Source organism: Nicotiana attenuata, chromosome 11 (genome assembly GCF_001879085.1).
Source record: "Nicotiana attenuata strain UT chromosome 11, NIATTr2, whole genome shotgun sequence".
Classification (NCBI taxonomy): domain Eukaryota; kingdom Viridiplantae; phylum Streptophyta; class Magnoliopsida; order Solanales; family Solanaceae; genus Nicotiana; species Nicotiana attenuata.
This window is the reverse complement of record NC_031999.1, coordinates 57269863-57287186: the sequence shown is the minus strand read 5'-3', so window position 1 is coordinate 57287186 and position 17324 is coordinate 57269863. Positions and strand designations below refer to the sequence as shown.

General features: G+C 39.5%; 2 protein-coding genes across 2 annotated transcripts; one reads left to right on the top strand and one right to left on the bottom strand.

Moving 5' to 3' along the window:
* LOC109234927 (zeatin O-glucosyltransferase-like) lies at positions 7450-8172 on the top strand. Its single transcript, XM_019400967.1, has one exon. It carries the CDS (start codon positions 7450-7452, stop codon positions 8170-8172), a length of 723 nt encoding a protein of 240 aa, XP_019256512.1.
* LOC109234602 (dihydrolipoyllysine-residue acetyltransferase component 2 of pyruvate dehydrogenase complex, mitochondrial-like) lies at positions 8927-17073 on the bottom strand. The gene is made up of 19 exons (XM_019400653.1): positions 16872-17073; positions 13851-13935; positions 13592-13677; positions 13398-13486; positions 13253-13293; positions 12829-12884; positions 12661-12735; positions 12458-12550; positions 11653-11889; positions 11482-11554; positions 11221-11309; positions 10955-11040; positions 10803-10878; positions 10107-10174; positions 9955-10021; positions 9761-9856; positions 9574-9676; positions 9404-9499; positions 8927-9307 (listed from the first exon to the last, which is right to left on the bottom strand). Exons 1-19 carry the CDS (start codon positions 16908-16910, stop codon positions 9237-9239), a joined length of 1626 nt encoding a protein of 541 aa, XP_019256198.1. The 5' UTR covers positions 16911-17073; the 3' UTR covers positions 8927-9236.

Genomic DNA, 17324 nt, shown 5'->3' with positions numbered 1-17324 from the left:
ACATATGTTACAATGAGCCCTATATATATACACACACATAACATGTCCTACTCCTAATATATATTGGATTAGGGTTATTTATTTACTCCTATTTACATGACTATTCTAACACTCCCCCTCAAGCTGGTGCATATAAATCATATGTACCGAGCTTGTTACATATGTAGTTAATACGAGGACCAGTGAGGGACTTGGTGAAAATATCTGCAAGCTGATCATTCGACTTCACAAACTTTGTAGCAATATCTCCCGAGAGTATCTTTTCTCTAACAAAGTGACAGTCAATCTCAATGTGTTTAGTTCTCTCATGGAACACTGGATTTGACGCAATATGAAGAGCAGCTTGATTATCACACACAAGTCCCATCTGACTAATCTCACCAAATTTCAACTCCTTGAGCAACTGTTTGATCCAAATTAGCTCACATGTCGCCATAGCCATCGCTCGATATTCTGCTTCTGCACTAGACCGAGCAACCACATTCTGTTTCTTGCTCTTCCAGGACACCAAATTTCCTCCTACCAAGACACAATATCCAGACGTAGAACGTCTATCAGAAGGTGATCCTACCCAATCAGCATCTGAGTATCCAACGATCTGCTCATGGCCTCGACCCTCAAACAATAAACATTTGCCTGGAGCTGATATTATATACCGAAGAATGCGAACAACTGCATCCCAATGACTATCACACGGAGAATCCATAAACTGACTCACAACACTCACAAAAAAGGAAATGTCAGGTCTTGTCACTGTAAGGTAATTTAATTTACCAACCAACCGTCTATATCTTGCAGGATCGCTAAGAGGCTCCCCCTGTCCTGGCATGAGTTTAGAATTCGGATCCATCGGAGTGTCAACCGGTCTACAACCTGTCATTCCTGTCTCTTCAAGAATATCTAAGGCATACTTTCGTTGTGAGATCACAACACCTGNTGATGCATACAGGCGATGACGTCATTCCAAAAAGGAAGCCACGCGTCAGTGTCTCAACAACGTCATATATTTCACCTCATTCATATTGCCGCCCCTGGTCGAGGTCAAATTCTCCTAAGCCGAGGTTCGCATTTCCGCCCATCGAAGACGCCCACCAAACGCATCTCCAACGAGCGTAGGGACTAACTGTATAGGGTCAAATTTGACCCTCAGCATCTCTACGCCAGTGGGTGCGCCCAGTGAGTGTACGACGACTAACGTAGCGGGTACGACTCGGACGTGGGGACAAAAGCGACATCTTTTAGGACTCAGTGTTTTCACTAGGGAGACATTACCTGTCTTTGTAACTTTTTGATTCTTTCGAGGAAGGTCTCTTATTATATAAAGGAGACCTTCACATTGTAAAAGGGGGATTCGGATCTAATACAACTCTCTCATTTTCTGGCTTTCTCTCTCTATCTCTACCTCAAACGAACATATCTTACTGAGTTCATATTATCACTTTGCAATACTAGATCTACCACAATAATATCATCTTTGCATCTTGTGAGAAAGCACGGGAGAAAATATATTATTGATGTATATTCATATGTTACAATGAGCCCTATATATATACACACATAACATGTCCTACTCCTAATATATATTGGATTAGGGTTATTTATTTACTCCTATTTACATGACTATTCTAACACTCCCCCTCAAGCTGGTGCATATAAATCATATGTACCGAGCTTGTTACATATGTAGTTAATACGAGGACCAGTGAGGGACTTGGTGAAAATATCTGCAAGCTGATCATTTGACTTCACAAACTTTGTAGCAATATCTCCCGAGAGTATCTTTTCTCTAACAAAGTGACAGTCAATCTCAATGTGTTTAGTTCTCTCATGGAACACTGGATTTGACGCAATATGAAGAGCAGCTTGATTATCACACACAAGTCACATCTGACTAATCTCACCAAATTTCAACTTCTTGAGCAACTGTTTGATCCAAATTAGCTCACATGTCGCCATAGCCATCGCTCGATATTCTGCTTCTGCACTAGACCGAGCAACCACATTCTGTTTCTTGCTCTTCCAGGACACCAAATTTCCTCCTACCAAGACACAATATCCAGACGTAGAACGTCTATCAGAAGGTGATCCTGCCCAATCAGCATCTGAGTATCCAACGATCTGCTCATGGCCTCGACCCTCAAACATAAACCTTTGCCTGGAGCTGATTTTATATACCGAAGAATGCGAACAACTGCATCCCAATGACTATCACACGGAGAATCCATAAACTGACTCACAACACTCACAGAAAAGGAAATGTCAGGTCTTGTCACTGTAAGGTAATTTAATTACCAACCAACCGTCTATATCTTGCAGCATCGCTAAGAGGCTCCCCCGTGTCCTGGCATAACGTTTAGAACTTCGGATCCATCGGAGTGTCAACCGGTCTACAACCTGTCATTCCTGTCTCTTCAAGAATATCTAAGGCATACTTTCGTTGTGAGATCACAACACCTGAGCTAGACTGAGCGACCTCAATACCCAGAAAATACTTTAGTTTGCCCAGATCCTTAGTCTGAAAGTGTTGCAAGAGATGTTGCTTCAATTTAGTAATACCATCCTGGTCATTGCCGGTAATAACAATGTCGTCAACATAGACCACCAGATAAATACAGAGACTCGAGGCAGAATGCCGATAGAATACAGAGTGATCAGCTTCACTCTGAATCATGCCAAATTCTCGAATAACTGTGCTGAACTTACCAAACCAGGCTCGAGGAGACTGCTTTAGACCATAAAGTGACCGACGCAAGCGACATACAAGGCCACGAGACTCCCCCTGAGCAACAAACCCAGGTGGTTGCTCCATATAAACTTCATCCTCAAGGTCACCGTGTAAAGAAGCATTCTTAATGTCCAGCTTATAGAGGGGCCAATGGCGAACAACAGCCATGGATAGAAAAAGGCGGACTGATGCTATCTTAGCCACAGGAGAGAAGGTATCACTGTAATCGAGCCCAAATATCTGAGTATATCCTTTGGCAACAAGACGAGCCTTAAGACGATCAACCTTACCATCCGGACCAACCTTGACTGCATACACCCAACGACAACCAACAGTAGATTTACCTGAAGGAAGAGGGACGAGCTCCCAAGTACCACTCGTATGTAAAGCAGACATCTCGTCAATCATAGCCTGTCGCCATCCTGGATGAGACAATGCTTCACCTGTAGACTTAGGGATGGAAACAGAGGACAAAGAAGATAGAAAATCATAATAGGGTGATGACAAACGATGATAACTCAAACCGACATAATGGGGATTAGGATTAAGGGTGGCCCGTATACCTTTCCGAAGTGCAATCGGTTGATTAAGAGGAGACAATTCCGCAGTATTAGCAGGGTCAGGTGCAGGACGTGAATCAGCTGGACCCGATGCTGGGCGCGGACGACGATGATATGTCAAAAGTGGTGTTCCTGTGGCAGGGAGTCTAGGAGGAGCCACACTAGACTCCTCAACGGCTGGAATGGATAAGACTTCTATAGCGGAAGGTGAAGGAGGAGCTATAGGAGACTCGGGTAAGACTTCTGTGGCGGAAGGTGAAGGAGGAGCTATAGTAGACTCCTTAAAGGTCGGTATAGGTAAGACCTCAGATATATCAAGGGGGTTAGAAAGGTCAGAAGAGGTAAAGAAAGGTTTAGACTCAAAAAATGTGACGTCAGAGGACATAAAGTACCTACGAAGATCAAGTGAGTAACAACGATATCCCTTCTGAACACGAGAATAACCAAGGAAGACACACTTGAGAGCACGAGGAGCTAACTTATCTTTCCCAGGGGCTAGGTTATGAACGAAACAAGTGCTCCCAAAAACACGAGGGGGAACAGAGTATACGGGTGATTGGGGAAACAATACTGCATACGGTATCTGATTCTGGATGGGAGAGGAAGGCATCCGATTAACTAAATAACAAGCTGTGAGAACTGCATCGCCCCAAAAACGCAGCGGAACATGAGATTCAATGAGAAGTGTGCGAGCAGTCTCAATGATGTGCCTATTCTTTCTCTCTGCAACCCCATTTTGCTGAGGGGTATAAGGACAAGAGGTCTGATGAATAATTCCTTGAGAAGTCATAAACTGCTGAAATTGAGAGGATAAATATTCTAAGGCATTATCACTGCGAAAAGTGCGAATGGAAACACCAAATTGATTTTTAATTTCAGCACAAAAATTCTGGAATATAGAAAACAACTCAGAACGATCTTTCATTAAGAAAATCCAAGTACATCTTGAATGATCATCAATAAAACTAACAAAATAACGAAATCCCAAGGTTGAACTGACTCTACTAGGACCCCATATATCAGAGTGAACTAAAGAAAAAATAGACTCTGCGTGACTCTCAATACTATGAGGATAGGAGGCTCGGGTATGTTTCCCGAGCTGACATGACTCACACTCTAATGTGGATAAACTAGACAAACCAGGCACCATCTTCTGAAGCTTGGATAAGCTTGGATGTCCTAAACGTCTGTGAATTAGGTCCGGAGGATCTGTAACTAGACATGCCTTGGAGGATTTTAGGGAGTTAAGGTAGTAAAGCCCTTCTGATTCAAGTCCTGTTCCAATCGTCTGCCCTGTACTGCGGTCCTGCATAATAAAAGAATCATCAATAAAATATATACCACAATGGAGGGCACGAGTCAAACGACTAACAGATGCAAGATTAAAAGGACGGCCAGGGACATAGAGAACGGAATCTAGAGTGACAGAGGGTAGGGGATTCGCTTGTCCAACTCCTTTTGCTTTGGTTTGAGACCCATTGGCTAAAGTAACAGTGGGAAGAGACTGTGAATACGCAATATTTGACAAAAGTGATTTATTACCAGAGATATGATCAGAAGCGGCTGAGTCCACAACCCATTGTCCAGGAGGACTAGACTGGGAAACACAAGCAAAAGAATTACCAGCAACAGAAGTATTAGTCTGAGCAACAGAAGCTACTTGTGGAGATGTCTGCTTACTTGCTCGATACTGAAGGAACTCATTATACTCCCCTTCAGATAAAGAAAATCCCTGGTTACCTGTAGTCTCAGTCTGAGCAACATAAGCATTTTTGGTTGGGCGGCCATGTAAAGAATAGCATACATCACGAGTGTGTCCAAGTTTATGACAATAAGAGCACTTGGGTCTAGATCTTCCAAAACGACCTCCTCCTCGTCTATTCTCCATAGTATGAGATGCCCGATTGTCCACTGATTGGGATACGAGGACAGATGAGTCAAGTGTCTGTGATGAGCTCACTGGGTGACTAGGTGCTGCAGCAAGGCGAAGTAATCGAGAGAATAATTCATCAACTGTGGGGACGGTTGGACTAGCCAAAATCTGGTCACGTACTGAATCAAGGTCATTAGGGAGTCCAGCGAGTGTAAGAACTAGAAACATCTTCTGTCGTTGCTCTTGTTGTTTTTCAATACTAGCAGAAACTGGCATCAACGTCTCAAATTCTTCCATGACTGCCTGAACTTGTCCCAAGTAAGTAGACATATCTAATTCCTGTTTCTTCAAGCTTGTCATTCGCGATATTACATCATAGAAACGAGATATGTCATTAGTGTATAGATTACGAGCCTTTTCCCAAACTAAATAACATGTCTGGAATGGACGGAACAAGGGCATCAACTTGGAATCAATAGATCGCCACAGGATACTACATAACTGAGCATCGACCTTCTCCCACTGTGTTTTGGCCTTTTCATCACCTTCGCTAGCCTTTTTTGTTAAATGATCTTGAACTCCTTGACCTTTACACCACAACTCGACAGATGAAGCCCAATCTAAGTAGTTTGAACCTCCCATTAAAGGTTCTGAGGTAATCATAACACCAGAACTGCCAGAACACGGGTTTCTAGACCCGAAAGCATCGACTCCCAAAGACATGGTTGGATTATCACCAAATAACAAAAAGAATCAACTGAAAATTCTCTGAAACAGAGGAAGAAAACACTGTGTTTGCCGGAAAAGTACTGTAGCTGCCGGAAAAATCAGTGTAGTCGCCGGAAAAACTCAAAGTGGTCGGAATTGAAAAATAAAATTATGGGTAGGCTCGGAATTTGAGGGCGATCCAACTGCCCTGAAGGAACTTCGTCAAAAAATGGCCGGAAAGTGGTGCATGCGCCGGCGCGTGGGCTCACGCGCGTGAGCTTCTGGTGGCGCGTGGAGGCGCGTGGGGTACTGTTTGCCGGAGATTTTTTGTGGGGTTTGGTCGCCGGACAGTGGCGACTCTTGTGGTAGTGTTGGATTTTGCACAACACTGACAGAGACAAAGCAGACGCAAACAGGCTTGAAAAAGTCGCTGGAAAAAAGGGTTCCGGTGACTGATTTCTCTTCCCGGAATCGCTGGAATTTATGCACAGCGATAAATCTCTCACAATTGCTCTGATACCATGTGAGAATGCACGGGAGAAAATATATTATTGATGTATTGACATATGTTACAATGAACCCTATATATATACACACACATAACATGTCCTACTCCTAATATATATTGGATTAGGGTTATTTATTTACTCCTATTTACATGACTATTCTAACATTCTTTTATTTTTCTGTTTCTGACGTCGTTGGTACTATCTTTCTGGCCTCTGTTGCTGTTACGGATCTATTGTCTCTTTTCTTCTTCTTGAGCCGAGGGTCTATCGAAAAGTCTCTCTACTCCCATGGTTGGGATAAGGTCTGCGTACACACTACCCTCCCTATACCCCATTAATGAGATTATACTGGCTTGTTGTTGTTGTTGTTGTTGTAAAGTTTCCTAATTTCAAGATCACCCTATTTTTTATTCTATCCATCACTTTTAAAAGATAAAGGTTGAAAGGAAGAAAGCAAAGGATCATCATATTATTCCAATTTTTTTTTAAAAAAATGGAAGGTGTATGTATGAGTCTAACAAAGTTGATTTTCCATTCAATTGTAAAAAAGTGCTGGCATCAGTTTGGCTTATACCATCAATGAATTTGTTTTATTCAATTAAAAATAACAAGAAGTCTAATTCTTGAGAAGCAAATAAAATATAGAAAGCAACATCTGCCATATATGTTGTAGATGATGAGGTGAAGTTCAGGTTTTTAAAATCATATCTTAGTCTGACAAAGTTCAGTTTTCTTATCCTATTCTTTAGACTACCTTAAAATATGTTCTTTTGTTGACTTCATTTTCCTTGGAAACCAAGAAATATTATCTCTACTTAAACAAATTCTATAAAACATGGTCCATTATTCATCAATATCTACACAAGTAAGACCAGTGAACTTGCCCAAAAAATAAATCTGAGTAAAGAAGAGAAGTATGGAATCTGTTGTTGTATTTTAGTGCCATTTCCAGCACAAGGCCATCTTAACCAACTGCTACAATTTTCATGTCTGATCTCTTCATATGGAATTCCAATTCATTTTGTTGGCTTCAAAACTCACATTGAGCAGGCTAAATCAAGAAACCTTCAAGATATGCAGAAAATTCAGTTTCATGAATTCCCAACTCCAGATTTTGAGTCACCTCCTCCTGTTCAAAATTCAATCTCAAAATTTCCAACACATCTTCAACCATCTTTTGAAGCCTCTAAACAGCTACGCGAACCGTTTTCGAATCTCCTACATAAATTCTCCAACAAAGTGAAAAGAATTGTTGTTATACATGACCCTCTTATGTCTTCTGTGGTGCAAGATGTTTCTTCCATTCCAAATGCGGAGTCCTATGCCTTCAATTGCATCTCTGCTTTCACTCAATTCTTTAGCTTTTGGGAAGCTATTGGAAGACCTTTTCCAGTTGAGGGAATGCCAAAAAATCTACCATCAATGGAAGGGTGTTTTTCCTTTGAAATCATGAATTTTATGGCTTATCAGTATGAGTTTATGCACTACAGATCAGGAGATTTATTCAACTCATGCAGATTGGTTGAAGGAACTTATGTTGATATGTTAAACAAGTTGGAAATGAATGCAAACAAGAAGCAATGGGCTATTGGACCTATACTACCAGATTTGACAATTATTACAGGCAAATATTCAAGAAACATGCACAAAAGCTTGGAATGGCTAGATAAACAAGCTCCAAAATCAGTTCTTTATATCTCTTTTGGATCGGCAACTACAATGACCGATGAACAAATTGGCTATGGGGTTAGAAAGGAGCAAGCAAAAGTTTTTGTGGGTGTTGAGAGATGCAGATAAAGGAAATGTTTTTGATGGAGAAACAAGAAAAGCAAGAATACCAATAGGGTATGAAGAAAGAATGGAAGGGATAGGTATGGTTGTAACAGATTGGGCACCACAGTTAGTAATCTTGGGACACATTTCTATTGGCGGATTTATGAGTCATTGTGGTTGGAATTCATGCATGGAAAGTATTACAATGGGAGTTCCAATATTAGCTTGGCCAATGCACTCTGAACAACCATGGAATGCTACACTAATAACTGATATTTTAGAAGTTGGTATTCAAGTGACAGAACAAGCACATCAAATGGAATTGGTCAACTCATTAACAATTGATAAAGTTGTAAATAGATTGATGGTGTCTAAAGAAGGGAAGGAGATAAGAAGCAGGGCTGAGAAGTTGGGCAGAGAAGTTTGGCAATCAAGAAATGGAGGAGGTGTTTCTCAACTAGAACTCAGTTCCTTCACTGCTCACATTAGCAGATAGATTGATTTGGATTCACTAAATTTGCCTAGTCTTGGTTGTGTATTACACTAGTGAGGCAAAGATTGAGGGAAAAAATGTATGTGTCTTTTATTCAAGTAGCTTTCAACTTTTCTATATGATTATGGGGGTGGAAATTTAGTTCAAAAATCAATCCGATCTTGTTTCATGGCTTCTCCTTATCCAGCTGATTTAAAGCATTTGCCGCACTAATATTGAAACAGACAGAACTGTACCCATATGTTAATCAAGAAGATAATCATGGATTCAAGCAACAGCCTCATATTGAACAGATTAGTGAATCTTATTAAAATAATGAATGTCCAGCAAGTATTCTATCAACTCAATGACCTCGAGCAAAAACTGGAATTTACACTCTGCGCCACAAAAAGCCTAAATCAATGGTACACAGCCTTGCAGCCTCATTTATTCCCAACTTGTTCAGCCACTTTCCCCTAATAATAATGCTTATATCAAGCAATAAGATCAGGCTGGCACATCAAATCCCACTTATCATACATCAAAATTCATCCCATTTGTTGAGGAAAACGTGAAGAATTCAAAGGATCAACAACAAAAAAAAAGAAGCATCAATCTACAGTAACATAGACTCTGGACTCTCTATGTAGCCTTTGAATGCTTTGAGCCATTGTGCACCAATTGCGCCTAGACAAAAGGAAATTATTAAGGTTAATCGTGAATTGCTTTTTAAAGAATTGGATGGGAAGAACCAACTATCTAATAGCCAGTCAAGTCACTCACCATCAATCACCCGGTGATCACAGCTCAGTGTTACAGACATCATACTGGCAAACTTATACTGGTCTTGGTCCGAACCAGGTATCACCCTTCTCTCAGCTGCTCAAGAGCAAGTGGTGATGAGCACAAGATATACAGCTGAAATAAATCAGTTCAATGAGATGCAAACTTACCAGAACCAACAGCTAGGATGGCTGATTGTGGAGGGTTAATGATGGCACAAAACTGTTTAATACCAAAAGGCCCTCCCAAATTGCTGACGGTGAACGTCCCTCCCTGTGAAAAACAAAAAAAAAAGAGTTGAATAAAATATACTTTTGTCCAACTATGCAAAAGAAGATATTAAACTGCAATGCACACCTCATAATCCTGTGGTTTTAAGCTGTTCTCTTTTGCTTTCTGGGCTATGTTCTTCACTTCCTCGGCAATAGTGGATAAACCTTTCTTATCAGCATCCTGCCAACAATGAAGATTTCCCAAGATGAAATATAACCGGTAGTAAGAATCAAGATATATCCAATTATTATAAGCAGTAGACTGGGATGAGAATGAACCCTGATAACAGGAACGTAAAGTCCATTGTCAGTCTGCACTGCTACATTGATATTTATGTTGTGATACCTGTGTTTGCAAGAAAAAATGCACTATTAATATACATAGCAAATTTCATCTACAGAAGTCTTCTCGCTTCATATATTCCACTTACTGGCGAATGTAATCATTGGTCCATGAACTGTTGCACTGAGGAACTTTTCGAAGAGCTAAAGCAGCAGCCTGCAATGAAGCTACAGAGGTCATTACAAATAACTGATGACAATATCTCTTATACACCCCATATTATGTACTTCCATTCCCAAAAAAAGTCTAAACTGTGGTCAAAAGACCTCAACATAAGAGTAAAATTTACACATTTACACCAATTTCTTCAACATAAGTGTAGAATTTACATATTTAGAAACTATATTCAAAGTACTACTAAAAATTGCAACTTCTTTGCCTATAAAGAGAACAATACAACTTTTTACAGGTAAACATATTTATTTTCCAGAAAAATGTAGCCAAGAAAATCTGTTTGACTTCCAAATAGTTTCTAAAAGTCATATATGACGGGACCGAGGAGTATCTGTTTTTTGACAAGGTGCAGTAGTTACGAAAGCAAGTTAGAAGTTATTCAGATTTCGTATGAGAGAAATCTACGACATTCCGGCTCAAATTTTGGCACAGAGGTCCATGTGTACTCTCTCTCTTGGTTTTTGACAAGACTTTTTCTATCTTTTCTGGACCCTTCACGAAATACAGAAAGGCTAGAATCGACTCCTTGAGACGAGATAACAAGACCATTGCTCTCTTTTCCTTTGCCCTTGTCAGGTGGCACAGTGGATCTAAATGGAGTATTTCATACCTTTATTACAAGATCATTAACAGATAACTTCTTTCCTCCCGAAGCCTCTTGCAAGGAATTGAGCTGGCCCCTCAATCTGCAGACCAAGCAACAGGCAAGATAAATAACAGAAAAAATCAATTCGGCTGTTGAACAATGAAAGTAATACTCACTCCATAAGTTTGTCGACGCATGTATCAACAGTCAAATAGTAATGGGGAATGGTTTGCTTTGACAACAGCAACCTAGAAGCTGTCACCTGCACAGATTACACCAAAACTGGTATAACTAGGACAAAACCTTGTGCTTGTAAACAAAAAGTATACCTAACAGGCTCACACTTTTTACAAGGGATTAATTGGAGATAACACAGACAAGCATCTAAAATTGGCTTATTCTGGGAACACGAGGATGCATACCCTAGAGGGGTAAATAGTACCTTTCTTATCTGTGAAACAGGAATATCTGTGTAATCAAGAGATGCCTCAGCCTTGGGAGCTGCTGCAGGGGCTTCCTTTCCGCGAGAAGCTACATTATCAAGGGAAAAATAAAGATTATTGATTCTTCTAGGACTACATAACAACTTTTAAAAGAATCTTTCCTTTCACAAGAAAAAGAGGATATAAGTTCAGCGACATAAAACCAATAGTAACATCAACTAGCCTATAAGTATATATATGCAGTCTAGGAAGAAGGTTACCTAGATAATCTTCAATATCAGCTTTCACAATACGTCCCTCAGGACCTGTTCCTTTGATGTTTGAGAGAGGTATCTGCTCATGTTCATACAAATGCAGAATTAACCTCAAGGCTAAAACATATTATCCTGAATCATATTTTCGAAACAAATTTAACTGAAGAAAATAAGTACATTTTGATCTTCCGCAATTTTCCTAGCCAGAGGACTAGCAAAAATGCGATCTGCCGGACGCGCACTAGGTTTAGAAACTTTTGGCTCTGATGGGGTGACAGGTTTCTCAGCGACCTCTTCTTTGGGAGGAGGTGGAGGAGGAGACGCTTTTGGTGAAGGCGTAGCATCCGATGTTGAAGGTTGGTAATCTTTAAATTTTGCAATGTCATCTTCCTCTTCAACAGTAATAGCAATCACCTACAGAATTTCCAACATTCATCAAACAACAAAAATTATGATTAATTCTCACAATGATGTAGCTTTTTTTGGTATGTAGCTCAAGGCACAATAAGATTCACAGAGGAAAGAAGTTCTGCTGGGTCAACTATTTGAGATTAGGAGCCTATTGTGACTGACCTGATGGATTACATCATAAAATAGGGGAATTGTCAGGTTCACTATTCAGCTATTAGCTAAAATATCAAAGGTTCAGCAAAGTGCCAGCCTAGAAACAAAGTTCGAACTAGAATATAAGTCAAATGAAAGGACAAGAAGGACCAAGCATTAGCCTTTGTGGTGGAATGTGCTGTGTGATTCATCAACTATATAAATGCAGATCTATACAAGTACGTAGAGATTTTACATCCACACAGTGAAAATCCTGAACTAACAAGTGAAAAATTCAACAATACAGATAATGGTGAGCCCCTCAACAATACAAATGACTGTGAGTCCCTTTACTACATGACTTAAGGTCTAAATTATCTAACACCAAGATAAACAGTCCAAATTGGTACTCTCAATCAATTGGATTAAGCATCAATACCTCTCCAACTTTGATACTGCTTGCTCCGTCTCCGCGAAGAATCTTAGCTAGATAACCCTCTTCCATGCACTCCATTTCCACTGTTGCTTTATCCTATGGGGATTGAATGAGTAGCATAAATACCAGAATCCAGAAGTTAAGACACATAGGGGGAACACTCCCTCAACAACATCATGATAAAAGAAGCTAAAAAATGATCATACTGTTTCCACTTCACATAGCACTTCACCAGGAGAAACTTTATCACCCTCTTTCTTTAACCATCTGGCAATATTTCCCTGCATTACAAGTATGGAACCACTGACGCGCTAAGACAAACATAAGTAATAGTAACGATGCTCTAAGGAGCTTTATTGAGAAAAGCTACATACCTCTGTCATTGTAGGTGAAAGAGAGGGCATACCAATCTCTTGGTGTGGAGGAAAATCTGAAACAAAGAAGACACAAGATTAATTTGATTCCAAATTTGAGGGTTCTCCCTCTTTGGGTCCATGTTTCCAAATTAAAGCAACTAAGGATAAGAAGGATGCATCTGGCAACAAGTTTGAAAAACAGACACAAATACAACTAAAGCAGAAGATAGGGTAAATGTCAATGCAAATGATTCTATTAGTGTGCATTGACATGAAGTTGTCCTCCCATGAACCCTAACCGATAAAAATAGGAACTAAAGTTGCAGAAAGTAGATAAATGCTCTTTGAAATAAAGCATGGTTTATAAGCCTTTCGGAGGATGCCCTGGGAACAGATTTTCTAGTTAAGTAGCCAAAAGCCATAGTGACACAAAAACAAGTACCTGAAGCAGTGGAGAAACACCTCCTTGAAGGCACTTGTGATCTGACACAAAGAAGACAAAATCAGAATCTGCTTCAAGAGAATGATCAAAAAATTATTTTTTAAGAATATTTATAAGGGAAGAAGAAGTAAGCCAGAGAACAAACCCTCTCATGAAAACCATGCTAGCGGTGGAGGCGGATGGAGCAATTGCAGTTCTCAGAGCATTTCCATTATATGTTGCCACAAATGACATCTACAGTTAGAAGCACGTTAAGATAATTTGATTGCTGCTCAAAATTCAACAGGAAAATCAAGCTATAAAAGGAGTGTAACAAAGAAATAGAGGTTTAGTCAAAACCGTGGGAGATACTGCTCTAAAACTGTTGTTGGAGACTGCTGAACCTGAGTTGCATCTATTGAAACCAGACTGGCACCTTAAAATATCTGTAAAAGCCACACATATTTGAGTCAATCATTACAAGGGGAAAAAAATGAAAACATCACCACCATGAGAGAGCCAATAACAAGAAAATAAGTGACCATTAGATGTTCAGAATGACAAACATATGATAACGTGGATAATTCATAAACAAGAACAAATAAGTCTACTAATTTACCATCTCCCTTCTCCACAGAAGGCCTCGTGCCATTACTGAACCAGCGGACAGAGTCATGCCGTAATAAATTGGAAGAACTTCTGATCTGCAAAGCAACGGAAAGAGAACAAAAAATGAGATGAACAGGTTCTGGAATAATTGAACACACATTTGAATGTTCCAAAGGGCATAAATGACTTAGATTAGGCGATGGCATTCGAAAGAAATGACCTGCATTCTAAGTATATAAAAAAATTGTTAGAAAGGTAAGTGTATTACTAAAAAAGGGCGCCAAGAAGGTGTTGTTCAAAAGTATTTACAGAGAGTCCCATTGAGTGTCCCTTCCTAGACTTAAAGGGATCCATGGGATCTATCATTGCTTCGGCTTCATTTACATAACCCTGTTTACGCCAAAAGTAAGCAATTCATCTTTATCTTCTGAATGGAGTTTCCTTTGTCTTCGAAGTTCGAATCATTTGTCATTTATTTCGTTCCATATAGTCCAACTCCACGTCCACGATATGCATGCAGGGGTGGTATACCACCACTTCTGCTGATCTGTATTTCTTACTTCAACGCTTCAGCACTTTAACAGGTCACAAGTGTCTTTAGGCATAGTCCATTTAAGTCCCACCATGTTAAGAAGCAGCTGCCACATTTGGTCAGTAATATGGCAATGCAAAAATAAGAGACCGGCATTCTCAGACTTGACTCCACAAAGGTAACACTTTGAGCACAAATTAAATCCTCTTTTCTGTAGATTTTCCTGTGTCAGGCAAGCCTTTCTAGCCACCAACCAAGTGAAGCATGCCACTTTATATTGGGCATTTTTCTTCCAGATTTCCAACAGAATTTAGCAGCCTATAGGCTATAACAAGAGTTCACTGTGAAGATACCCTTGCTATGAGCTTTCCAGAGTAGTTTGTCTTGTCCTTGGGTCAAACTCTAAAAGGTTCAAGTACTTCCAAGAATTCAGCCATTCTTCCCAATTCCCAATCATTTAAATGTCTCCTAAAATTGAAAATTCCATCTTTCTGCCCTCTAGTAATGGCCAAAGTAGCATCAGGTAAAACCGTGAGTCTGAAAAGATCTGGAATAATTCTTTTAAGGGAGCATGCCTAATCCAAATATCATCCCAAAAAGCAATCCTTCTTCCATCACCCACCACAAAACCAATATTGCCAACAATATTTTTCCATAGAGCTCCAGTACTCCTCCATAACCCCACCCCATATAATGCAGCACTACTTTCGTAGTCCAAAAACCTTGAGACCCATATTTTATACTCTAATCATATTAAAGTATATCCCTTTCTTTTCTTTTTTTCTTTAACTTCGTGAGGGAAGAAGATGAATGTATGTTGCTTGGACGAGTGTGGGTATCCGATACGGGTGCGGATATAAAGGTCACATTCTTCATCACATAAGTTTTAGGATATGGGGTATGGATTAGGGCTGGGCATATACCGGGTAAAACCGATAGCCCGAACCAAAAAAAGCTTATTGGGTTATCGGGTTAATGGTTCGGTAACGGTTTAGTGTTATTTTACAATTGGGTTATCGATTCGGGTCTCAGTTTGCCTAATTTTATTAACGGTTTAACCGATAGCCCAATAAACTTTATAAAAAAACGATTTTACCCTTAGGTATATAAATTTTCCAGTTCTCCCAATTCTCTATCTACTGTTGTAACCCACCCAAATTTGTCATTCAACACATAGAAATAATGTTGTAAGGTTTATCATATTCTTTTAGAGGGTTACAACAGTCGAGAAAGTTTATCATATTCTTTATACAGTACACATTATCCTTCATTACGTCTTCCCTCTAGAATCTAGATTGAGTTATCCTATCGGGTAAACCGATAATAATAGATAACCGATTAATTCGATAACCGATATCTTATCGGTTCAGTTATCGTTTTAGCATAATTATAAACCGATAACCGATATACCAAACCGATAAAATTCATAACCGAACCGAACGATGCCCACCCCTAGTATGGATCCGAGTGCGGATTCGGGTGCTGGGATACGACTAATAAATGTATATTACCGAGTATATATTTAGATTAACTAAAGCTATTAAATTAAAACTAACTTAATTCTTTATGAACACCTAATATTTTACTCATAAGATGTCTCGTGTAATAGCAAAAGCATTCTCATACTTTATAAACTACAACTATATATATATATAACATAAACTACTTTGAGCCGAGGGTCTATTGGAAACAGCCTCTCTACCCTCACAAGGGTAGGGTTAAGGTCTACACACTATCCTCCCCAGACCCCACTATGTGATAGGTTGTTGTTGTTGTAACATAAACCTAAAAATCAAACCAAATGCCCTATTAATCAGTTCTTCTTGGTCATAAATTTAATCAAAGTAAGTTGACCAAATCCGATGTGGACCACACGGCCACACCCACGTTGTGTCGACACGGGCATACCAGGGATTTTGAAGAGTCCGAGCAACATAGGATGAAATACGTATTACCTAGAAAGAGAAGGCGAGAGACTGGAAAAAATAACTAAAAATACAGATAGCAAATATATGTGATGTGACATTCTGAAATGGTTTGACCAATTGCTTTGAGATTTCACCATATGACTAATATCTAGCAGCAAACCATATGCCAAAAGTCTACAAGACAAAAACAAACTAAAAAGATCTTTTTTCGCATCCAAGGGTATGGCACATGAGGTCTCGAATTCAAATCTCCCATCTGCCTCTAAGCCTGGATGGGAAGAGCTGCTGGTGGGAGGTAGAGTGTAATAATCGAGGTGCGCGCAAGCTGGCTTAAAAAAAAATCGCAGCTCAACCAGCTTGTGATTATCAAATCAAAATCCGCCTCGTTCAATCTAATATAAATGAATAGCACGAATTCCAAACTCGATTGACTTAAAATTCGGCACAACAATTTGCGGACTAATATGGATCATACTACAATTGTAAATCAGATTCAAAATTAAGCAGATTTTAGGGATACAAATTGAAATTAGACAAAAAGAAAAAGGAAATCTGAAGAATCACACCTTACCTTTTTGGAGTGACGAAGAACGTGAGTAGCGTACGTCATGATTGGAATGGTTCCACAAACCAGAACACCTTTAATTTGGTGGTGGTGGCTTTTGGAGTGTGGAATTGGGTGCAACAAACAAAAATGGAGGAGTCTGCCTCTTAATACTCAGCTTAGCAGCCGTATGTGTGATGACTTTTTTTATTGAAAAGGGGCAAAAGTGAATCTTTGTCAAATTATTGGGGCAAACATATGCCAGTTTTATAAATGACAGGGGCAACAAATAACTAACTATTAATGGACAGACAAAAATATCCTAGGCAGATGTACAGGGTCAATTTGGCCCTTTTTCGTTTATTATTACATGTATCCAATCAAATTCATTGTTTACTTTTTCTAGCCAGCATATATAAATTATACAATAATTATACACGATTATACAAATATTATACATAAATTATTCATATATTATAT

Bases quoted from the DNA above. Each gene is read 5' to 3' on its own strand.
- LOC109234602 (XM_019400653.1), bottom strand. From the start codon at position 16,910: ATGACGTACGCTACTCACGTTCTTCGTCACTCCAAAAAG. The intron at 13,487-13,591 runs GTTTTGACTAAA...TTCTAACTGTAG, and splicing joins TTAGAGCAGTATCTCCCACG to ATGTCATTTGTGGCAACATA. The intron at 11,555-11,652 runs GTACTTATTTTC...GAACATGAGCAG, and splicing joins AAATTGCGGAAGATCAAAAT to ATACCTCTCTCAAACATCAA.
- LOC109234927 (XM_019400967.1), top strand. From the start codon at position 7,450: ATGCAGAAAATTCAGTTTCATGAATTCCCAACTCCAGATTTTGAGTCA.